The 25,451-nt window shown below is 38.4% G+C and overlaps 1 protein-coding gene across 1 annotated transcript in view; it reads right to left on the minus strand.

Annotated features, from left to right (window-relative positions):
* ryr2b (ryanodine receptor 2b (cardiac)) overlaps positions 1-25,451 on the minus strand; it is a 119,842-nt gene that overhangs the window by 92,957 nt on the left and 1,434 nt on the right. The window contains exons 2-24 of the mRNA XM_068214574.2: positions 21,880-21,996; positions 21,646-21,750; positions 20,263-20,337; positions 20,070-20,148; positions 19,849-19,961; positions 18,901-19,018; positions 15,804-15,900; positions 15,645-15,719; positions 15,408-15,564; positions 15,104-15,274; positions 12,719-12,840; positions 5,143-5,326; positions 4,888-5,023; positions 4,677-4,772; positions 4,460-4,578; positions 3,905-4,038; positions 3,524-3,765; positions 3,249-3,441; positions 1,608-1,827; positions 1,366-1,470; positions 629-732; positions 466-549; positions 208-367 (exon numbers count right to left, since the gene is read on the minus strand). Coding sequence (XP_068070675.2) covers positions 208-367; positions 466-549; positions 629-732; positions 1,366-1,470; positions 1,608-1,827; positions 3,249-3,441; positions 3,524-3,765; positions 3,905-4,038; positions 4,460-4,578; positions 4,677-4,772; positions 4,888-5,023; positions 5,143-5,326; positions 12,719-12,840; positions 15,104-15,274; positions 15,408-15,564; positions 15,645-15,719; positions 15,804-15,900; positions 18,901-19,018; positions 19,849-19,961; positions 20,070-20,148; positions 20,263-20,337; positions 21,646-21,750; positions 21,880-21,996 — 3,006 coding nt within the window. The remainder of the gene's footprint in view (positions 1-207; positions 368-465; positions 550-628; positions 733-1,365; positions 1,471-1,607; positions 1,828-3,248; positions 3,442-3,523; positions 3,766-3,904; positions 4,039-4,459; positions 4,579-4,676; positions 4,773-4,887; positions 5,024-5,142; positions 5,327-12,718; positions 12,841-15,103; positions 15,275-15,407; positions 15,565-15,644; positions 15,720-15,803; positions 15,901-18,900; positions 19,019-19,848; positions 19,962-20,069; positions 20,149-20,262; positions 20,338-21,645; positions 21,751-21,879; positions 21,997-25,451) is intronic.

Here is a 25,451-nt window from a genome sequence, read left to right on the forward strand (position 1 = left end):
TAAATGTAAATGAGCTGCTGCTCCCACCTCGTTTGCAGAAGAAAGTGGAGCTATTACAGATGTGTTTTGGATACTCGTAACAACAAACAAAACACATGCATGATCAGTAATGCCTTGTTAGATTGAGCTATACAACTTTCTAAAAGCACACATAGAAAGTCAGCAGTCTTTTTATGTTCACACAACTGGCATTGCTTTAATATTCACCTGCTGTGGGCCATAGCTCCAGCCCTGCCTGATGCGCTCTCTGGCCCAGATGTTGTGTTCATTTTCAGCCAGATATTCCACCAGCTCTCCCTGAGCATCTGTTAGCACAACCCGGGACTGATCCACAGGGGCTGGTTTATATCCATTCCATAGCTCATACCTGAACATGTGATGTAATATGAATTCATTAAACACTTTAGCAACAATTTTTAATGTACAGTTGTGTATTTTTGTATTAACAGTAATAAAAATGTTTACTTATTTGAAAGGCGAACATATTTGACATTCTCTTCGGCATGTTCATCAGAGAGTCCAATATGAACCCCAAAAGCCAGAAGAGTTCTTCAATGACACAAAGACAAGCATGATTAAAATCGGCAGCTTATTAATGGTTTATTACTTACAGTAAAATGATTTATACCTCAGAATGTCCTCAGATGACTGAAGGCTGTGGATTCGCTCTTGATCTGGGAGTTTGGAGAACTCAACTAGGCATGAATGTACTTTTTTACCTTCATCTTTAACCTAGAAAAAGCAATGCACTTTTCAATATACTCCAGAACAAATTAGGCTACTTAATGGATGTTAAGTAAGGGCATTTTCAGACATGCAGATCAAGTACTTAAATGCATAATTCTTTATTTTCCTCTTGTATCAGTTCATTTTGTCAAGAGAACATTTCAAAGTGTATCTAAATGTATTCGTGTAAGACATATGGGATAAAAATGTCAAGTGATTTTGAATGTGGCGAGGTTGTTGGTGCCAGACAGGCTGGTCTGAATATTTCAGAAATACTGTAAATCTACTGGGATGTTTATCTCTAGGGATACCAGAGAATGGTCTAAAGAAAGAATAAATATTGATTGAGCAGTTCTGTAGGTGTAAACAACTTGTTAAAGCCAAAGGCCAGAGTAGAATGACAAAACTGATCTGTTGTCATCTCTGAATGCACAATATGTCAAACCTTGGAAATAGATCAGCTATAGTCATTATGAATTATAAAACAACTTGGTTTGATTGATGCTTTGGGTCCGAGTTTCTTTTCACTAGAACCAACTGCTCTAAAGTAATTCATTTATGTTTAAATGACCCAAACACGAAGGATTCTGAAACAAAACAACAAACAATTCAAGTGTAAAAACTCCCTCTGATACTCACAGGTCCGTAGGTCCAGCCCTGCTCTATTTTGTCAATAAGCCAGAGCTCATGAAGATTTTCAGCTAATCGTTCTCTGATCTGCTCCAGCTGTGGAGGATATTCAACCTGAATAGATAAAGAGTTGAGAACAGATGTGAGAGAAAAGTCAGAAAAGTTGATGTAAAACAGATTTCTTTAAACAACTGTACTGCACTGATGCTACATTTAAATTAATCACAGCGTAATTAAAATTGAATGAGTACCTGGCTGGAATCCACAGGAACGGGTGTGAAGGTCACTGGGTTAATAGGTACCACAGGGCCTAAGAGGTCACGCTGGGTTTCAGTGTGATTACGAGTGAGTTCGTGACACAGCTCCAGCTTGCAGCGTGTTTTGGGGAGAAGAGCTTCAGCACATGGAGAGAATCCAGCAGGAGGAAGAAACCTGAACTCCCCCTGTCGACCTCCAAACAGCATGCGCACCCTGATGGAAAATAAAACCAGCCATCTATTTTAGGATATGCAGGTCAAAATATTGATTTAGTAAGATTGAATTTGGATTTTTTTTATCTATTTGTGGGAAACATTATGGTAGCTCGGTGGCTAAGTTGTTAGCACGGTTGGCTAAAATCAAGAATGCTCCTGGTTCGAGTTCCTGCTGGACCAGGTGGCATTTCTGTGTGAAGTTCTCCTCATAAGTTCAAGTTTCAAGTTAATTTGTATAGCACTTTTCACAATAATTATTTTGGGGGGGGGGGGGGGGGGGGGGGGGGGGGCTAGACCTTTTTGAAAGACCCATCCCTCACTGACAAAGGTCCAGAATTTGTCCCACAGATGAGCTCATTTGTCTTAATTTTACTGCTATGCCATCATAAATACTGAAAAAAAACTATTGAAAAAGGTTTTAAGACCAAGCAGAATCCTCTGTTGGCTGTCACTTCGTTGTGATTTCAGCTAATCCGTTTTGGCCAATGCAAGCATATTTTTTATGAGTCCAACATCCAGCTGTGCAAGAAAACATACATGCTGATGTAAGTGACATCATCTTCCGCTACTGTATTGTTTTTTAAATAAAGAAAGTATTTTATAAGTAACTTTTATTCTAAACCTTTGACCTTATTCTTGAAGCAAAAAAGGACCAATAAAAAGGTGTGAAGCATCAAAAGCGGCCCATATTAAAATTTATTACAATTTTTTACAAGGCTAGAAAAATCTTAACACTCTACATTATTAATATTACTATTATTAATGTTATGTTTGAAATTTTTATCATTTAAATGTCCAAATTCTGACTGAGGACTTGAATGTGCTGGCCAGTTTGTTATTCATTTAAATAAATAACATTAGGCCACAGTTTTTAATTAAAAAAATTAACAGATTCTTATTATTTTTAATGATATATGATGTAACGTAAGTATTTTTCACATTTCTTTATTGTAAATCTTCTGAAACTATTTTTGGTACATCAAAAAGTGTGCTTATAGTGACCATCAAAATTGTGCTTATAATGTAACCAAAATGCATTATTTAAATCTCATAATTAAATAGAAAATGCTCTGTAATCATATGCCAGAGACATTAGTGGTTCGTTCCACTGTGGTGACTCCTGATAGCCAAGGAATCGACTGATTCTTGAGGAAAGATTAAGAGAGTCAGTAAGGTAACCAAATGTATCTTGGTTTTTGTCCCCAACAGGAAGTTTTAGTTAACAATAAAAAATACAAAATGGATAGTCCTCATTTTCTTAACACAATCATAACCATAAGTAAAATATTAAAATGCATATTTTGACCACTGAACTAGAAAAGGTCCCGTTGTGTAAATCAGAAATCTGGTCATCAAACCAAACAACAGCACTTGCAAAAATCAACTTGCTAAATCAAAATATATCTGAAGGTAACTCACTGCACTCCAGCTGAGAAGCTGACCACTGGAAACAGCAGTCCATCCACGCAGAAGTTCTCTAGCATGCCTTGAACTGGCTGTCCATTGACCCGGAAGGAGATGCAGGTTGCACTGAGGTCAAGGCAACAACTAATGACATCATCTTCCCTTAGCAAGTGCTGATTGGGTGAGCTAACTCGGCGACCTACACCTCCTAAATATATATATATAATTATATATTTTAACATACCTTCTGAATGTTATTAGAGGTGCTTAGTGAAAAAAAAACCTGATACCTGTCCAAAGCTGGAGTCCATCAAAGCCATAAGAGCAGAGGTCATCTCCAACACCGTTAGATCCCCAGTCGTGACCCCCAGTGGGTGAAGGACGGTACCCTTCAGTGCTGGCCCATCCCACTCGCAGATGAGTAGGCTCTGCTGTCACAAACGGCTCCGCTTTCTCAACTACAACCTCATAATACCACTTTTTGTACTGGGCGCTGTCATCTCTTGTACACAGAAAGATGTTTGGACGTACACTAAACAGACAACCAACATGTTTTTTTTATTTATTATACTCATAATCTATATAATAACAAACTAAACCAGTTGTTAGGTGTAATCATTATTTTGTGATGTAGGAGTTATAAATTGTTGGGTGTTTTGATAACAGGTCACCTGGAAACTTGGTTAATCAGTCTTGTCTGCAGCAGCAGGTCTCTTTCAGGCAGCAGTGTGTCACAAATCAAATGCTGATTAGAGCGGACAGCCATCCCATGACACACACAGAGTGAACACAACACGTCTAATATCTGCAAATGAAATCAACACACAAACACATGCTGAAAGTTGTCAAATCTAAACAATACTGATCACAATCAAAGGTCTGTTCAAAAATGAAGTCAGCAAGCCCTTAAATGATATAAACATTGTAAAAAATGCTGGCTTCCACGCCATTAATTTGTGTTGAAATAACATGACTGAATTACTGTAAGTTAACTTACTAGTTTTTTTACAAATGTAAGTGGATTTAACATAAAACAAGTTGTCCCAAATAAACTCAAAAATTGTGTTCTTTCAGCAATATCCATTATAATATTTAAGATATTACAGTTATGCTGTCCTTTGACCAAATAAATCTATTGGTAGGCATATAGTAAAATACTTTTAAAATTTTTTTGAAAGAAACCAAAACAGATGGCAAATTTTTAAAAAGGTACAGTAAATGTTTACCTTATGGTTTCTTCCATGTTTGTCCAGAAGCGAGATGATAGTTCTTATGTGACTTTCCTTAATAACATTCAAAGCTTCAGGACTTTCTACCAACACGCAGTGTAACACTTCCAATATTCCTAAAAAACAATCAAACAAATAAAATAGGTAACAAGAGAAAATTCAAATCAGCTTTTGAGTTCACATCATGAAAGAAATAATCCTGTAGGACATTTACCAGAGGAAGCCTCTAGCCTCTCCAGCCTGCTGACCAGCCAGTCCAAAGAGCCAGAAAACTGGGCACAATTATTCCGATTACCCCGGATAAGAGCAGCTGTGAGAAGTATGTCAGTTAGAGCAAAACTATTTGTATATTATTATTATTATATAATTATATATAATATTATATTATTATATAATTATGTAAAGAAACACAAATCATCCTATACCTAACAGCTCATAAAAAGCATTCAAGACCCCTTCCCAACACTCTCCTGCCTCTTTTCCAACAGCCTCAGCAAAATGAGCTGCACTGTTGTACACATGCAGGTGGTCAATGCAGTCCAGCACTAGAAGGATTATACCCTTAAACAACCACAAGGAATAAAAATCATTATAAAGAAAATAATTAAAGAAATAATGAAAATACTAATGTGGCATTTGGCTTGATATGTGAGTTTTTTTTTTTGTTTTGAGGTTATTACCTCATCTTGAAAGAGATTTTGTCTGTTCTTCAGCGCTCCAATGTCTCCCTGCCTGATCTTGTGGTCTTGCCCCTTTTCAGGACAATGAAAATAACCAAGCAAATCTTGGAGGGTTAGACGGATCATCTCAATCGGAAGATTGAAATTGGTGATGTTTTCTTTCTGGGTGACATCATCTAGTCTGCTTTAAAAAAGCAAAAATGAAAAAGAAATGATAAAATATAATTCTTTGAACATGTTAGGCCTTATAAAAGTATAAGCATTATCATAAAATATGAGAACCTTACTTTCCCTTACTTCCTAAGATGTCTGTGAAAATCTTTTTCATTTGCTTTTATTTTAAAGAGCCCATATTATGGGTTTTTGAAAATTCCCCTCCATGTAGTGTGTAACACAGCTCTAAGTGAAGTGAAGTATCCAGCTAAGGCTTAAATCTGTTAGTGTACAGTGTTTAAAACTGTTGATTCATCTATAAAAGAGTCGACTCATAGTGCTTCAAACGAGTCGCCTTGATACCGATTCATTAGGTGTTTCGCCATGACGTACGAATGAAACCAAGTTATTCACGTGCACGCGCAAACCCGGGAGATTTCAAACCTGAGGCCCCGCCCTCTGACGCAGAAACCCAGATACACACACACACCCACAAACACACACACACACACAAACATGCGGTCGATTGAAGTCACACTGCAGATGGATATATTGAGTCTCTACCCAAAGATGAAACCTCAGCATTATAGCCAAGCAGTTGGAAACTTCTGGAAACTACATGCTACAAAGTATACTTCATCAGCGTTTGGTAAAGGAAGGATCAGTAAAGAGTAACTTACTGATGGACTTCAGGATGGATTTTTCTTCCTCCATTTCTCAAGTGTAAGTACGTGCGATTAATTGCACTTCCTGCTTTGCTACTGTTCGGACGTCTTTGCCCACTGCTCCGCTCTTCGCACTCTTGCTTTTGTATCTTATACCCTAATTTTAACTTGAGCCTATCAGCACAGTGCTCAAACAACACGGCTTGAAGATCAGCATCGATTCTACAAACTTTCTGGAATATAGCTTTACTAACAAGAAAGGAATTACCGTCTAAACAATCCTCCTGCTACCAGCTATCAGCTGCTTACATTCCGGAGACGGGAAGACACGACTGTGAAAATGCCTCTGGATCGGATTAATTCAGATTCTCACTGCTGTACAAACTGCCACAAACTTCTACAAAAGATTGCAGTTCTTGAAACGAAGTTGCTTGCGATCCGACCAGAACTTCAGCTTCATTGTGGATTCTCTCAGCACACAGCCGGTGAGTCCCATAAATCTGTTCCTGCTACTGTTTTGAGCACAGAAAAACAGAAAAGAACTGTTGAAAATGAGCATTGGCATAAACAAGGTGCGAGACCAAAGGGTACTCGAGGGGTCAGATCATACGCTGCCGCATTAGCGTCTTCTACCCCAAATACAGCTCGGACTCAAATACAGCTTCAGAACAGATATGAAGTTTTGAGTAATATGGGTGAAGAATCCCCAAATGTAGTCAGACAGAGATCGCATGATTCAGCAACTAATTCTGCATGGAACAGAGGCTCAAGGCCGACTAGACAGCGGCATTCTGCTCCGATCACACCTGAGATAAGAACACTAGTCGTAGGAGATTCAATAATCAAGAATTTCAGGAGCAGATCTACAATGACATACTGCTTTCCTCATGCAACAGTTTCTGATGTAAACAAAGAGCTTGAGGAAATTCTGAAAAAGCACAAGACGGCAAAACGGATTATCATCCATGTGGGGAAGAATGATATTCGGAAAGAACAGTCAGAACTACTCAAGAAAGATTTCTGTGAGCTCTTGGAAACAGCTGAAAGATTGAAGGTTCAGGCGTTCATAAGTGGACCACTCCCTGCAAGAGGGACAAATATGTTTTCACGGCTTCTTGGTCTAAATGTATGGCTACAGAAAACATGTAACAAGAAAGGACTGAATTTCATCGACAACTTCAATCTCTTCTGGAACCAAAGACAGCTGTTTACATCAGATGGCCTTCATCCAAACAAACTTGGTGCAAAGGTGCTAAAGGACAATATTTTTTTCTCCCTCAATCATCCATCAGCTGTGTATGCCACTGAACTGAATTGCAAACACACACCTAGCAAATGTTCGGATGACCACAGGACTTCAAATCAGCTCCTGAGTGGACTTGTGGCTGACGAATCACCCAAGGACAGTGATAATGCCACGCAGCCAAAACACCCAATGTTGATAGAGACACTATCAGTTGCCCTCTGCTCAACACAGGCAGACTGTGACGCATCAGAACAGCATCAAGTCTCGTCACTCAAAAATGATCCTCAGGAAAACATATTTCTGCAGACAGAATCTCCAGATGCACAGCCTCTGTCACCGGACACGTTCTCATTGTCACAATGTTCACCACTCTTGGGTTTTTCAAAAAAGATGGAGGAACTGGTATATGCTGGAACTAAACTTTCACACTCCATTGCCGCAAGCCCCCAGTTACCAACCAAAAAGCGGCCTGCTCCACAACCACCTATGAGCCCACCTGGAAGAGCCCTCCGATCACACCGCCAGGGCCCAAACAACAACGCCCCATCTTCAGCTGGTGAACACAAGAGCTCTCTGTGATGTGTGTCGGGGACCTGCTTAGATAACAGTGTCTTTATCAAATGTTTTCAGAACAAGCAGGAACCCAGTGTGTCTGTAGCTTTCTCTAAGCAGATATGTGTTGTGTTAAGTGACAGAAAACCAAAGACTTCATCAGGCCGTTTAGCAAATCATTCAAATCTGGTGTCTATTAAATGTAGATCTGAGACTACTATAGAAAAAACAGCTAAAACTGTTAAGTTAGCGCTTTTAAACATCAGATCGCTCAACAATAAGTCTCTTTTAGTCAATGATTTTATCAACACAAATTGCCTTGATTTTATGCTTTTAACTGAAACTTGGCTAGATGACAGTTGTAGCGCAGCAGTTCTGAATGAAGCAGCTCCTTTAAACTTTGACTTTTTGAGTGTTTGCAGAGCTAATAGGAGAGGTGGAGGCATCGCTGCCCTGTTTAAAGATGTGTATGAATGTAAACAAGTGTCATTTGGTGACTATCTGTCTTTTGAATATCTGAGTATAGCACTAAAAGGTGCTCCACGCATCTTACTAATCATTATCTACAGACCTCCAAAATATTCTCCAGCTTTTATTGAGGATTTTACAGAGCTGTTATCAATAGTAACCTCTGAATTTGATTATTTTAGTATTGCTGGGGATTTTAATATTCACATTGATAATCCAGAAATCAATGCTGTAAAAGAACTGATGACTGTTTTTAACACTTTTGATCTGACTCAGCATGTTCAAGGACCCACACACAATCGTGGACACACTCTTGATCTACTTATAACTAAGGGTTTACACATTTCATCAACTGTTGTTAAGGATGTGGCACTATCTGATCATTTCTGTATCTTTTTTGATATATTGATCACTCCAGCTATTAAAGACAGATCAGTCTCTGTCAGAAAGAGATGCATAAATGAGAACACTAGTGAGCAGTTTATGAAGGCCATATCACTAGCACCAAGTATATCTGCAGATTCTGTTGATTCTCTCCTTGATTTATTCAATTCGAAAATTGAGAATGTCATAAATGACATCGCTCCTGTTAAAGTCAAGAAGATGACTGGCAGGCAAAAGGGATCTTGGACAAGGTCACCGAAAGTACAAATGATGAAAAGACAGTGCAGAAAAGCTGAGCGTATGTGGAGAAAAACGAAACTAGTAGTCCATTATAACATCTATAAAGACAGTCTTCATGCCTTTAATATGGAACTAAACACTGCTAGACAGACTTTCTTTTCAAGCCTTATAAACAGCAACTTAAATAATGCTCGTACACTCTTTGCAACGATAGAGAGACTCACAAACCCCCCCAGTCAGATTCCCAGTGAGCTCCTCTCTGAAAGCAAATGTAATGAGTTTGCTCATTTCTTCACTGATAAGATTAATAATATCAGAAAGGCAATCAGCTCATCCAATCAACCAAGTTGTGTCGATATCAAACAAGCTCAACCACAACTTAAGAAATCAGACACTATGTCTGATTTCATGGCAATTAACAGCAAAATCTTAGAAGAGACTGTGCAAGTTATGAAAACATCAACCTGCAGTCTTGACACGCTCCCCACATCATTCTTCAAAACGGTGTTTACATGTTTAGAAATGGATCTTCTAAAAGTGGTAAATGCTTCACTTCTATCAGGGGTTTTTCCAACCTCACTTAAAACTGCAGTTGTTAAACCCCTCTTGAAGAAGAGCAACCTGGATAACACCCTATTGAGCAATTACAGGCCAATCTCAAATCTCCCTTTCATTGGCAAAATCATTGAAAAAGTTGTTTTTAACCAGGTTAACAAGTTCTTAAACTTCAGGGGGTGTTTAGACAATTTTCAATCGGGGTTCAGAGCACATCACAGTACAGAGAGCGCTCTTATAAAGATAATCAATGATATACGCCTAAATACAGATTCAGGTAAAATAACAGTGCTGGTATTGTTGGATCTCAGTGCTGCATTTGACACTGTCGATCACAGCATACTTCTGGATAGGCTGGAAAACTGGGTCGGGCTATCTGGCACGGTCCTCAAATGGTTTAGATCTTACCTAGAAGGTAGAGGTTACCATGTCAGTATAGGTGACCATAGGTCGAGGTGGACACCCATGACGTGTGGAGTCCCACAAGGCTCGATTCTTGCACCTCTCCTGTTCAACCTTTACATGCTCCCTCTAAGCCAAATAATGAGAAAGAACCAAATCTCCTACCACAGCTATGCTGATGACACTCAGATCTACCTAGCCTTACTGCCTAATGACTACAGCCCCATTGACACCCTCTGCCAATGCATTGATGAAATGAGCAATTGGATGTGCCAAAACTTTCTTCAGTTAAACAAAGAGAAAACTGAAATTATTGTGTTTGGAAACAAAGATGAGGTTCTCAAGGTAAATGCGTACCTTGACACTAAAGGTCAAACGACAAAAAATAAGGTCAAGAATCTTGGTGTGACTCTGGAGTCAGATCTGAGTTTCAACAGTCATGTCAAAGCAGTCAGTAAATCAGCATACTATCATCTCAAAAACATAGCAAGAATCAGATGCTTTGTTTCTAGTGAAGATTTAGAAAAACTTGTTCATGCTTTTATCAGCAGCAGGGTGGATTACTGTAATGGACTCCTCACTGGCCTTCCTAAAAAGACAGTCAGACAGTTGCAGCTCATCCAGAACACTGCAGCCAGAATTCTAACCAGAACCAGAAAATCAGAGCACATCACACCTGTCCTCAGGTCTTTACACTGGCTGCCAGTTACATTCAGAATAGATTTTAAAGTATTATTACTGGTCTATAAATCACTAAATGGCCTAGGACCTAAATACATCACAGATATGCTCACTCAATACAAACCTAACAGATCACTCAGATCTTTAGGATCATATAAACTAGAAGTTCCAAGAGTTCAGTCAAAGCAGGGTGAATCGGCTTTTAGCCACTACGCCCCTCGCTGCTGGAATCAGCTTCCAGAAATGATCAGATGTGCTCCAACATTAGGCACATTCAAATCAAGACTGAAAACACATCTGTTTAGCTGTGCCTTTACTGAATGAGCACTGTGCTGCGTCCGACAGATTGCACTATCATGTTTTTCTCTTCTTCTTCATTCTTTTATATCACATTTTACCTGTTTTTATGTTTTGTTTTGTTTTTATGCATTTTTATTATTTGTTTTTATTTTTATTTATTTTTTTACTTGTTTCTTTTATTCTTGTTTATGTAAAGCACTTTGAATTGCCATTGTGTATGAAATGTGCTATATAAATAAACTTGCCTAAAGTTGCCTCGTTGACTCTAGCTTGCAAATGTATTTAGTTGTGATTTGTTACTTGTAACCGCGTGTACTGTATCAGGTTAACTGGCTATATTCTCTTATCGCGTGCAAAGTCACGTTAAAAACGCGACGCGTGCTGCTTTGTTAACGGAGCTCCGTGGGCGAGGAGTAGTGTGTGTGTCTGTGTGTGCGTGTGTGCGCGCTGTCGTCCGGAGGTGTGTGTGTGTGTGTGTGTGTGTGTGTGTGTGCGCGCGCGCGGTGTCGTCCGGAGCAGGGTTAAGTGTGTGTGTGTGTGCAATATGTGTGTGTGTGTGTCTGTGAAAAGAGCAGAGTGAGAAGCTAGGAGATCTCCTCAACTGTTTTTGGAGTTTTTGCTCAATAAAATAGTTAGTCGTCTGTATTTTCAAGTCCATAGTCTGTATTTACATTGACCCACTGGCAGCTAAAATCCACGCCTACACTATCGAGCGTGTATGAACTGTGATTACTTTTATATTGCTGATTAGCTGTTTGGCATTTCACTCTCTGACTGAAGGCAGTCGACCAATCACAACAGACTGTCATTGGTCCAATCAGCGCAGATTAGCTTCGCGCTAAGGAGGGGTTTGGGAACAAATGAATCACTGGACGAATTATACGGGAGTCGCTGGGATAATTAGGTAAAAATAAATGCAGATTATAAGACCATGAAAGTGTTTTTTGACCTTGCATGCATATTAGACTGTTGTTGGAGACCCTTACAACCAAGATATGGCCTTATTTCATGTATAATATGGGCTCTTTAACAAACATGAACCAAAACTACACATTAACATGAAATTCCTGAAACAAAAGTGTACGAATGGTAATATCCATAGAGCATTTCACCACAAGCAAAACAGCAGGACCAACAGAAAAAAATTTGGGGAAAAAGAAGACAAATGGATACCCCTGTATACATTATGTCATTCCAAATATAAAATATCACACACAGAGGCATTTATACTTTCCAGATATGGAGTCCAAATGTGAATAAAATTGTCAGTTGTGGAGTGAATGAGACCTGTTGGAAGTTCCAGAAAAATAGTTTCACTAATAATCACATGCCATCCTTTTATGGAAGGGGGTTTATCACTGATCCATGACGTTAAAAAAGTTCTTCCTGAGAACGAAAGTTAATAGGCAGAACAAATAGTGTTTATTGTTGTATATGCTTGTTGCTAAAACCCAGTAGAAGTGACAGAGGGTCCATATCAAAGACTAGACTTAAGATGCTGTTTAAATTAGCTATAATTCTAAACCAGTAGGTCTGGATCACATGAAACTCCCATGTACAATGAATATAATGTCCTATATTGGATTTACATTGAAGGAAAGAGAGATTCGTGAATAGCATTGTGTTAATGTCCTAAATGTTGTCTAATGTGTATTCTGTGTAGAAGCCTTGTGAACAGCTCCTGCCCTATGCCAGACTGAGAGCTCAATGGCTAGAGACCAAACCATCTTCCATGTAAAATATCCACCCCAATCACTCTTTCCCAAATCATTCTGAGGAGTGTACTGACTGGGTCATAAGACATGAATCAAAAAAGACATTTTTGTTTAGGAGGGTTTAAAAGAATCTGTTTTTTATGTGACGTACTCTACATGATGTACCTTTAAACATTTTGATGGTCTTCTACTAATGCATTGTTTTCTACATTTACCTAATGAATTGTGAGAAGAGAAGGACTGAGCTTCGAATGAGACACGCAGCTTGTGACTCCTCCCTCTGAGAGCGGGACAGAGTGATGCCATCATCCATGTGACCTTCTGCTTGAAGAACAGCCTGTGACAAAGACAATATCATGCCTTTGAAGCAGGATTTATTTCAGACAGAAAGCATTAACTAAGGCTGTTTACATTAATAAATAAATAATCATTAAAATATCAATTTTGGCCTTCCATCCACAATGAGACAGTTTTGTCTTGTGACCACTGAACTTCTTAAAAATGCTCTTCTAAGTGGATAAATTTGAATATGTGGTTCTCACATTGTAGTGTGAACAAAGTAAACAGAGGTATTCAAAAGAGAATGTTTAGTTGCAAAATGTCACCATTTGTAACTGTCACAATTACTGGGAATGCTATTTTATGCAGTTTTCATGTTTTATTCCTCCAAAGCTTAAAACAGCTTTAAAACAGGCATTGGAAAATATCTTTTTAATGCAGCAGTGGCTGCTTTCGCTTTACCATTCTTTGAACAGATTATCAATGGGCCTAAAACTAACTGTGTGCACTTAATCATCCTTTCATTAATACACATGCTGTTTTTCACCTGCTTTCTTTTGCTTACAGTTATATTGGGCTAAGAATTATTTAATTTTTATGCATTTATTTTTGGTGTGGCTAGAGAAAAATGTGGTAAATCTTGAGTGTTGAACCGTGAAAAGTCATGTAAAATAAAAACTAATTGCAATTCGACATTATGAAACCATAACCCATTTGCTCATGCTCATTGAGCAAGGTCATATTCAACAGTGGTTGCCAAAAGTGAGGGTCTCATGACAATGGGATGGGGTCACTTGGTGATTTTTCAAAAATCAAATAAATTTGAATCAACTTTTAAAATTACCATTGTTAATCCATAACTGTAGGATAATCCCTTCAAAACATAAAAATAGTTACATTAAAAATACAACATGCAAATTAAAATCATTCAGCCTTACGATTTTTTTTTTTCCATTGCATTGCAACCTCTGGGGTTTTTATGTTAGATCAACAGATCAACGACACAGCAACAGCATCAGTAGCAGCAGATTGATTTTATGGCACCAGCCTAAGCTTTCTGACACCTTTATGGCATTAACGTACATTTAAAATAAAAACAGGCCACGACTGAACAGGGAGGATGATCTCAGAGTGACGGTCTTCAAAATTAAACCAAGAAAAGACTTTGGATGTAACCCAATCATTGTGTTTACCAGTGTCATTAGGTGAAGTTAATATTAAAATTTGATCATAAAAAAACTGTGTTGTCAGTATGTTTGTGTTTATATAGGAGTATTGGTGTGTGGGTGTGTGTGAGCCATTGTGTGCAACTTTTGTATGATTATAACCACCTCCAAAAATAGTGGGGTCGCCAGTCATTGGCATTTGTTGGGGTAGTGGGCTGAAAAGTTTGGAAACCCCTGACATACAACACACAAGAAGTTAAATGAATAAGGAGGTATGTGGACATAACACCAAATCTAAATGAAGTAATTTTAGCATGCCAAAGTCAAATTTTCATTCATTTTCTTGTCGGCTTAGTCCATTTATAAATCTGGGGTCGCCACAGCGGAATGAACCAGCAACTTATCCAGCAAGTTTTTTATGCAGCGGATGCCCTTCCAGCCGCAACCCATCTCTGGGAAACATCCACACAGACACACACACACACACTCATACTACGGACAATTTAGCCTACCCAATTCACCTGTACCACATGTTTTTGGACTGTGGGGGAAACCGGAGTACCCGGAGGAAACCCATGCGAACGCAGGGAGAACATGCAAACTCCACACAGAAACGCCTACTGAGCCGAGGATCGAACCAGCGACCCAGCGACCTTCTTGCTGTGAGGCGAACGTGCTACCCACTGCGCCACTGCGTCGCCCAAGTCAAATTTTATGCGTACAAAATATATTTTTGTTGTTGTATATCTGCAAAATTGTTGTTGTTCATAATGATCATAAACATTTTATTGAATTTGACAATATCATTTTACCTTTTTAAAATGTGTTTTTAAGTTTGACGTTTATTTGTAGATGAGAAATATGTAGAGAACATTTAAAAACTTTAATGTTGATAGAGAGTGTATTGAAAGTAAAAATGGCATTTCAAATGTATGCAAAAGAATGTTTTATGTTAATTTATGTTAATGTTATGTTAAACTAAAAAGATTCCCCAGTGTTCTTGCTTTACTGTATTTGTGAATAGATAAATGCTGGTGACTTTTATAAACCAAACATTGTCCAACTACAAATATTTGAACAGAACAAATCTTCTTCATCTTCATCATCATGATTTAAAGACCTTAAATTATTCTATAAATCGCTCTGTTTGTTTACCTGTCTCTGCGACACGCTTTCCTTCTGTCTCTTAGAGTCAGTGGTCTGATATGTGAGCCAAAGCCCTGTGCCCACATGCTGAATGAAGCAGAGAGAGTCGCCATATTTAATCTCAGGTGCGCCCATGCCATCTCTCCTCTTAACATAATCTGAGCTCTCAGCGATCTCCTCCTATAAATATACAACATTTAAAAAAAAAACTTGTATTAAACATCAAAAGCGCACAAAAACTGGATGATTACTAATTATACATAATACTATTGTTCATCTGGCTATTTTATTAATGCATCTGATATCATCACACCTTTGAGGCTCGAAAGGCGAAAGCTGTACATTTAACATCAGCTCTGTCTCTTTCCACCAGCTGTAGTCCCTGATCGTGGATCAGTCCCAGGAATGATCCAGTTGTGAGGTGACGCAGACGAAACGGTTGACCCCAGTGAATATGACTACCGCTCCATCTACAAATAAACAATCACTAATAGAGTCTGACCAATGCAGAAGGAATAAACGTGCACTTTCAACCAACTGAAACACCTACACAACATGTAATGTCTCAAGCCTCCATAAAGATCGAGCCTGAAGAGAGACCAAGCCTCCTTCAAAATGCACAGACCTGAAGACAGAGTGGGGGAAGGGTGAAATATGATGTAATAAATGTCATTAATTTATGTCCTATAGTTAAGATGACCTCTCTGACCTGTGCTGGTCTGGTTTGTGTTTGGCTGCACGGATGGTCAAACACTCATCTGTGTGTCCATGTAGCAAACGAACAGTGTCACCTCCTCTCACATGACCTGTTCAAAGTCGATGTAAGATGACATATATATTACAAGACTCCTAATGTTTTTAAGACGGATAAAAAAACGATATTCCATAGATAATGAACAAAATATTGAATTCATATCAATATTAACATGATTAATGTAAATGTAAAAATAAAAACTCATTTTAGTAGGTTTTTAACATAAGTTTATTAAAGCAGTAGACATGAACACCTTTAAAGAATTGAATAACCTTTTTTTGTTTATAATTTTTTTTGTTTAGTTTGTGTTTTATTTTTAACATTTACAAAAAAATAATGAAAGCATATATATGGGTTAAAGATGAGATGTCCTATTTTGGTGTCCACAACAAAACAGATATGCTGGCTCCAAAGGCAGATACTGAATAGATATAGGTGTGATACTGAATAGGGCCTAGTGTGTGGACTTTGGGGGGTTTTACGATGTGGTCTCATGTTGATTAGTCAGTTTGTAATCATTAAGTATTAGTCTCAGTCTCAGTATTTGGGTTTTGGTCACAAGATCGAGAAAGACACAAAATAGGTGGTAAACTTTGCTCCGTCTTTTTTCCTGCTCTGCGCTTTACCTGCTCTGCTCCTCTCCAGCCCTGGACTCTCTATCTATAACTCTACTGCTATTAGGCTATCTTCGGGGCCTATCTTTCTCTGTCTTACCCTCCCCTGTCTCTCTCTCTCTCTCTCTCTCTCTCTCTCTCTCTCTCTTTCAGGTAACTTTGTTTTACATTTAAGCTGCGTACAATTAATTTTATATGTTTATATCATTATATGTTTTATTATTTTATACAGTTGTTTTTAAGTAATTCATTTGTAACCCTTGAAAATTATTGTCATTTCCAAGTATTTGTAAATTACTCTTGATTTAACATCAACACTTAATTGCTCCATAGTGCAATACAATACAATCACACAAAAGCAACACTCTCCCACATTTTTAGCTATTAATGCTACCCTTATTTCCGTTTTTGGTATAAGACTGCAGAAGGATGGTTTGAATAGACATGTACAGTTTTCACCATCATACTAGTAACTTTTTAGTCATTTGGCAGAGCTACAGTAGTTAAAAAGCCATTCTTTACAAAAAAAAAACAAATAAAAAAGCGTGAATTTATATGCATTAAAAGTATATATAAAACAAAGGTTTTGTTTTCATTTTCCAGCTATGAGAGCGCAACTGGACTAACGTATGGATCAGTGCCCGCGTCACGCGGCAGAAATACGTTTGTACGGAACATGATTTTCGTATCTGGAAATCCGTATTTGCTGCTCGTCTCCTTTTAAAAAAGATGCAGCTCCAGTTGATGTTGATAGTCCTGTCTCTACAGATTCTGACCTACCGAGTGCATCCGAGTTACCGAGAAATGCAGAGGTTTTTTCTCTTATATGAAGTGCAGTGTCAAACATCCCGCTGTCATTAAACACAGTCACAGTCTTTCTCCTCTGCATCTGTGTGTTTCTTTTGCCTCTGTGAATATCAGCGCGTGCCTAAATGGAAAACTCCCATTCAAATCCTTCCCTCTTTCCCTCCCCCGACACTCCCACCTAAACAGAGCTAGACACACCCACTTTCCTGACTTTTTCCAAACTATGAGTGTGAAAACACCCTGCTGAAACACAAGGGTTTCATGGCCCTTTAAAGGTGCAGTATGTAAGTTTGACACCCAGTGGTTGAACTAGGTATTGCACTCCTGATCAAAACAAACAGAAGTAGCTTAATACTTCATTACCTGTGACTCGTTTGTGTTCTGAAACTGACCAAATGTGCCTGGTTGAACACTATATCAATAAAGTGTTTAGACTTTTAAAAACACTGTTGTAATACATTCAGCCACTAAACATTGTTCTTATGATGTTTTTCAACAGGAGGAAAGTGTGAATTACTCCAAACACTTCAGATAAAATCTGTGTGTGTTGGTAAATGCAAAGCTATTTATGAAATCCAAGCATAACACTGTATGACAGCGCTTCAGATTACTGTTCAAGAGCCTACAGCTAATCAATCTGTTAGATTCTGGAGTGCATTACTGGTCTAAAGAAAATTATAAATGATAAACTATCTTAAATAAAACATACACATTTATAGAGATGATATAAGTATAAAATTTCATAATTTATAGAATTTTCATAATTTCAAACTCACCTGGGAAATGATTTGTGATGGTTTGTGAGCACAAGTGCACACAGCATGTTATATCATCTAGTAATTGTAAGAAATAATTCCAAAATGCAATTGACTGTGTAAAGCCACATAAAACAACACAAAAATACAATGAATATGGCGAGTTCAACATGCCGAAAGCTAATCAGCCAGAGTCAGCTGAGGTAAAGTGAGGGTGACCAGCAAGACCGAGCTGTCACTCAAGTAGCCAAGCACTTAATTATGCAAACTTAATATAACCTAATATAAAGGAAACACATGAGTTATATAAAAAATTCAACCCCTCACAGTTGTCATGAAGGGTAATATTAGCAATATGATCCAAAATCGTTCTTTGTACCAGGCTGTAAACGCCATTTTTTCTGTTGTAAAGTTGGCCATTCTAACAATGGGCTCAATAGAAATTTGCTCCATATGGAGCAAGGACTAGTAGAATTTCGATGAATTGCAGCTTCAGTTACTTCTGTTTTGGCTTCCTGAGGGAGAGCGGGAGGTTGCCACTTGGGTTTTCCACCAAGGCAACCTGGAGTAGTGAAATATAATTGCCTAAACTAGCTGGTTAAAAGAACATATACAAAGAGAGAGTTCTGGCACGGAAAACCCATTTTCGTAGCATAATATCTGTCTTCAGCATTGTTTTACAAATAAACAAGAATGTTCACTTGGCATGTTTCTTAAATATCTGCAAACATATTACAGTATTTTTATGCTGTAGAAGAGTCAAAAACTTACACACAGCACCTTCACAATCTTTTGTTCAATCACAAGACCGACATAATTTGTTTAGCAGGCTCCTTCAGCGATTTCTAGAGATTACTAATGTGTGACTTCATTTACCCTGTGTTTTCACAGTCCCAGAGGAAACAGGGGCCACACTCCACAGCGTCTGCTGGAAGGCTGCATCCACTCGGCCAACACCACTGTCATTCCCTTCACCGTTAGTCCACGACACATGCTGCAAAGAGAGAGACAGGTGTCACATTGTATGTAATACAACCAAATACTAAAATGGCACCCCTGGAAAATATAAGCAACGAAAGCTACGACAAAAATGTCTTTATTGCTTTTAATCTTTCACTTAAATTATTAGCAAAAACAATGGCAATCTCAGAAAAATCTGAAAATATTTTGTTAAATTAATTTACTACACAAATTTACAGACACCTGCATGAATTCATATGAAAAAAGTATTGTTGAACAATATTTCCACTGATATTTTAAATATATTTTTTGTACACCTGTGTGATGAGGAAAAGAAAATTGTTCAACCATGACCTGCTGTTTCACAGGGTTGTAGATAAAGACCAAACCCGATCCAAAAAAAAAAAATAAGTGCTGCAATTTGCAGCAAATCCTCTTGAGCTTCACAAAATTGGAAGTGGCTATAAAAAAATAGAAAAACACTAAAAATGTCCTTTTCCGCTATCATTGTAGAATCTTCAAGAACAACAAAATTCCAGCTGTAAATGTTATAAATCAGCCTGAAAGTGGGCATTTGTTAGGAAGAGGGTAGGCCAAAAAGCTCCAAGAAACATGGCTGGAGAATTGCAGAAGTTAAATAATTATTTTGGTCAGAAAGTTTCCAATACTTAGAAGTGGCATTATTAACATAATCGCTCATTATTAACAAATAAGCCTCTACTGTGTTAATATTTTAGGGAAAAGATCAAAGGTAAAGCAATAAAGACATTTATTACAGCCTTCTTTGCTCATATTTACCAAGGACAGTAATATTAGTGGAATGCACTGTAGATCAACAGACAGACGTATGAATGATCCACTCACTAGGTATCTCTCTGAGGAAACACTAACTAAGATGAGGTCATCACCCACTCGCACTTTCTCACCCTCTGACCTCTGTTTGGAAGCAGGGTGAACCGTCCACCAGCACACCTCACCTGAAACCATACAATGCAACATCAAAAAATATGGCAGAATTGTTCCTCATCATGCTAGAAGACGAGAACATTAATTTCACAGTATACCATAGGAGAGTGTGAACTTACCTTTGGTGTCCTCCTGCAAACCGACATCGAAAGCCAGTTTGTCAGAGGAGAGCCCTGATGTAGACAGACAGCAAAGATACTGCAAGACAAAGATGCACAGGGCTTAAGGTTTACACTTTTTAGTACAAATATGGAAGCCACTAATGAATAAAAAAAGAAACATTTTAAAAGCTTTGCCTCGGTGGCCTCTTACCATGTCACTATAGGCATGCCGAAACAGCACAGCCTGACCATAAAGCAGAGTACGACGACCAGCCGCCTCATGTGACTGAAACAAAAGCAGTTGTTTTATTATTGTACCTATGATTTATTTAGCAATTCAAAAGTTGTTGACTGACACAAATTGTGACATTTCTTTACAACATTTCTTCAGACAAATGTTTAAAGGTTTGGAGCAGGTTAGATTTTATTTTCTGGTAGCACTTATCTAATAAAAATACAGCAAATTAGTAAAAGTAAATACTATTATATTTTTTTCATAACTGTAAACAGACTATAATGCACTTGCAGACTATAATGTTGGTTGGTTGGTTGGCTGAAATACCCAAAGAACAGAATTGTAATGCCTTAAGAAATCAGTTTTAGTTTTAATTTTTTTTTTTCTAAATTATTCCATTTACACTTTAGACATCCATTTTTCCATTTGTTTTATTTTTCTTGACTCTTTGTTGTTAAGCTCTTGTCTATTTAACTGAATTCAATAATAATTGTATTCATATAATTTTACAACAGTTATTCTTCTCTATTTCTTTGTTATTAACTCACTATTTCTTTCAAAACAGTTCTGTTTTTTTTTTAAATGTGTGCGCCACCAAAATCCAGTTTTATACAGTGAATTCCTTTTAATAACTGGATTCTGCAATTCCATCCACGTTTTCTGCATTGTGAAAATCAAAGAAAAATATTTTGTAACTTCATAAATATCTTCATTCTTACTTAAGGCCAATTTAAAGCACCTTCAATGAACCAAAAAATTTACTGACCCCATTCCCGGTTGGCACACAACATCATAAGACGTTAATATTAGGTTAGATTTAGGTCATGACATCAGGTGACCAAAATTCAATGTCTAACCGGTGTCTAAGGACAACGTTTTTGACGTCCAATAATGACGTCAAATATCGTTGATATTTGGTTGATTTCAGGTTGTGTTGGAAAGTGACCAAATTCTAACATCTGATAGATGTCATAGTGGTAACGTCCACACAACGTCAAGGTCTAGCACGATTAGACGTTGATATTTGGTTAGTTTTAGGTTGTGTTGGAAAGTGACCAAAATCCAACGTCTGATAGATGTCATAGTGGTAACGTCCACACAACGTCAGGGTCTAGCATGATTAGACATTGATATTTGGCTGGTTTTAGGTTGGACGTTGGACATTGATGTCGGCTTGATGTTGGGTTCTGACGTCAATGCGTTTTTCATTTTCAACAAAATCCAATGTCCCCATGACGTCATGTTGACATTCTGTGCCAGCAGGGTACATTTGAACAGATGAAAAAAAGAAAGTTCATCCACTAAACTGATAGATGTTCAATATTGCTAATTTCTGAAGTCTTTTTCCACATTACCCACCGCTGTACAAAGATCTTCACGATTGGCTAGCATCTCCTGCAGCGCTCGGACAGACAGACACTGGTCCAGAACAAACACACACACACACAGATCTGCTGGAACATTCTGTGAAACAAAGACAGATAGTATGAAAGCTTTCTGGGAGGTTGTTTTCCTGAAGAGTGTGATAATTCCCAAACCGTTAACAGAAAATAGTGACCAGTTTTGAAAACATGAAGTAACTGAGCATCTGACCTTTGAGTTGGAGGTGGACTCGAGAAAACAGAGGCGCTCACCAAAACCTTCTGCAGCTAAACACAATTTCTGCTGATGAGGGCCTGATGAGCAGCACCTCAACACTAACTCATCCCTCTGAAAAACACATTCATATTACAGGTGTACTTCACTCACTACAACAGAGAACACAGTTTACACTAATATCTCACCTTACATAATAAAAGCACATTATTATATTATATTAACTTAAAGAGCCCATATTATGGGTTTTTGAAAATTCTCCTCCATGTAGTGTGTAACACAGCTCTAAGTGAAGTGAAGTATCCAGCTAAGGCTTAAATCTGTAAGAGTACAGTGTTTAAAACGGTTGATTCATCTATTAAAGAGTCGACTCATAGTGCTTCAAACGAGTCGCCTTGATACCGAGTCATTAGGTGTTTCGCCATGAAGTACGAACGAAACCAAGTTATTCACGTGCACGCGCAAACCCAGGAGATTTCAAACCTGAGGCCCCGCCCTCTGACGCAGAAACGCAGACACACACACACACACACAAACATGCCGGTCGATTGAAGTCACACTGCAGATGCATATTATCGAATCTACCCAAAGATGAAACCTCAGCATTATAACCAAGCAGTTGGAAACTACTGGAAACTTCTGGAAACTACATGCTAAAAAGAACACTTCATCGGCGTTTGTTAAAGGAAGGATCAGTAAAGAGTAACTTACTGATGAACGTCAGGATGGGTTTCTTCCTCCATTTCTCAAGTGTAAGTACGTGCGATTAAAGTTGTTGCCTAGTTGACTCTAGCTTGCAAATGTATTTAGTTGTGATTTATTACTTGTAACCGCGTGTACTGTATCAGGTTAACTGGCTATATACTCTTATCACGTGCAAAGCCACGTTAAAAACGCGACGCGTGCTGCTTTGTTTACGGAGCTCCGTGGTAGAGGTCTGCATTCCCGCTGCGGGACCCGACCAGATTTCTGCGGCGCGGTAATAATTTTCCGAATAAATCGCGGGAGCGGTCGGTAACAGGTTTAATTTGGGACGGGAGCGGGCTGTCTAGCAATATCGCGGATATTGCTATGCGAATGAGAGAGAGAGAGAGCTTTGCCTGTGTGTCTGCTTAGTGCTTGTGTGTGTGTTTATACAGACAGCTTGGCTGTCTGGACTGTTTAGCTGGGTGATTTTCGGTTATGTTCTCCCCCGCTCTTTAGCGGGATCGGGCGCGGCGGGCAGAAAACGGGGCGGGTCGGGCACCGGGACAACAAATTCTTAATATTAGCGGGAGCGGTCGGGTTCAGGCTAAAAACTGGCGGGTGCGGGCGGAAGCGGGAGCGTTGTCGTCCGGAGGTGTGTTTGTGTGTGTGTGTGTGTGTGTGCGCGCGCGCAAGGACGAGGGCAATATGTGTGTTTGTGTGCATTTCACTCTCTTACTGAAGGCAGTCGACCAATCGCGACAGACTGTCATCGGTCCAATCAGCGCAGATTAGCTTCGCGCTAAGGACGGGTTTGGGAACAAATTTATCACTGGACGATTCATACGGGAGTCGCTGGGATAATTAGGTAAAAATAAATGCAGATTATAAGACCATGAAAGTGTTTTTTGACCTTGCATGCATATTAGACTGTTGTTGGAGACCCTTAAAACCAAGATATGACCCTATTTCATGTATAATATGGGCTCTTTAAACTCAACATTTACTTCAATATATAACTCAAAAGCAGGGGTTTTGGTTGAAGCTTAAAAATGCAAGCAGATCAAATAGTGTCAAAAAGACTCAAAGGATAATTTGAGATAATCAATAATTCAGACTTCATCTTGTAATTATTTTTAATTACATTTCTGAGAAAGTGAACATTCAAATCTGCACAATTTCAAAGGCTTTGTATAAATGCACATGCAAGTGCACACTACATACAAAAACCTCATTAATGGTGACAAAAATAAACATTCATTAAAATTCCTATCAGTGATTAAAGTTGGCATGAAACTTAAGTAATAGTTTATAGAAATAGTAAGCAATGTGTGGCCTATGGGCCAAAGAGGACACTTTTCTTATTTTGGAATTAAACAAAATTTTTAAAAAGTTATTTTATATATGCGTATATTTACATATTTTACACAGTTAGGTCTATAAACATTTGTACATCGACACAATTCTGACATTTTTGGCTTTATACACCAACACAATGGATCTGAAATGAAACGAACAAGATGTGCCTTAACTACAGACAGTCAGGTTTCATTTGAGGGTATTTACATCCAAATAAGGTGAACACTGTAGGAATTACAACAGTTTGCATTTGTGCATTTCACTTGTTTAGGGTCTAAAAGTAATTGGACAGAATAATAATCATAAATCAAACTTTCCCTTTTTAATACTTGCTCGCAAATCCTTTGCAGTCAATTACAGCCTGAAGTCTGCAACGCATAAACATCACCAGACCGCTGGGTTTCATTTCTGGTGGTGCTCTGCTAGGGCTCTACAGCAACTGTCTAAAGTTTCTGCATGTTCTTGGGACATTTCCTCTTCAGTTTTGTCTTCAGCAAGTTAAATGCATGCTCAATCAAATTCAGGTCAGGTGATTGACTTGGCCATTGCATAACATTCCACTTCTTTTCCTTCAAACACTCTTTGGTTGCTTTTGCAGTGTGCTTTGTGTCATTTTCCATCTGCACTGTGAAGCACCATCTAATGAGTTCTGAAGCCTTTGGCTTAATATGAGCAGAAAATATAGGTTGAAACACTTCAGAAATCATCCTGCTGCTTTTGTCAGCAGTCACATTATCAATAAATATTAGAAAACCAGTTCCATTGACAACATGGCCCCCGCCATGTCACTACTACCACCATGCCACCACTGCTCAATTCTTCCTTTCCTTCTCCATACTCTTCTCTTCCCATCACACTGATACAAGGGGATCTTGGTCTCTTTAGTCTACAGGATGTTGTTCCAGCACTGTGAAGGTTTTTTTTAGAACTCTAATCTAGTTTTCCTGTTTTGAGGCTCACCAATGGTTTACATCTTGTGGTAAATACATCCCTGTATTCACTCTGTTGAAGTCTTCTCTTGATTGTTGACTCTCTGACATAGAAACACCTACCTCCTGGAGAGTGTTCTTGATCTGGCCAACTGTTGTGAATGGTGTTTTCTTCACCAAGAATTCTTTGGTTGTCCACCACAGTTGTTTTCCGTGGTCTTCCAGGTCTTTTGGTGTTGCTGAGCTCACTGGTGCATTCCTTCTTTTTAAGAATGTTTCAAATAATTGTTTTGGCCATGTTTAATGTTTTTGCGATCTCTCTGGTGGGTTTGTTTTGTTTTTTCAGCTTAATGATGGCTTGCTTGAATACGTGACAGCTCTTTGGATCTCATCTTGAGAGTTGACAGTAAAAGATTCTAAATGTAAAGAGCACACTTGAAATGAACTCTTGACCATTTATCTGCTCATTGTAATTGGAGTCATGGGAGAATAGCACACACCTGGTCAAAGAACAGCTTAGAAGCCAACTGTCCAATTACTTTTGGACCCTTAACAGGTGGGAGGCACATACTGTATGCAAACCTTTGTAATTCCTAC

Source organism: Danio rerio, chromosome 17 (genome assembly GCF_049306965.1).
Source record: "Danio rerio strain Tuebingen ecotype United States chromosome 17, GRCz12tu, whole genome shotgun sequence".
NCBI classification, from domain to species: Eukaryota; Metazoa; Chordata; class Actinopteri; order Cypriniformes; family Danionidae; genus Danio; species Danio rerio.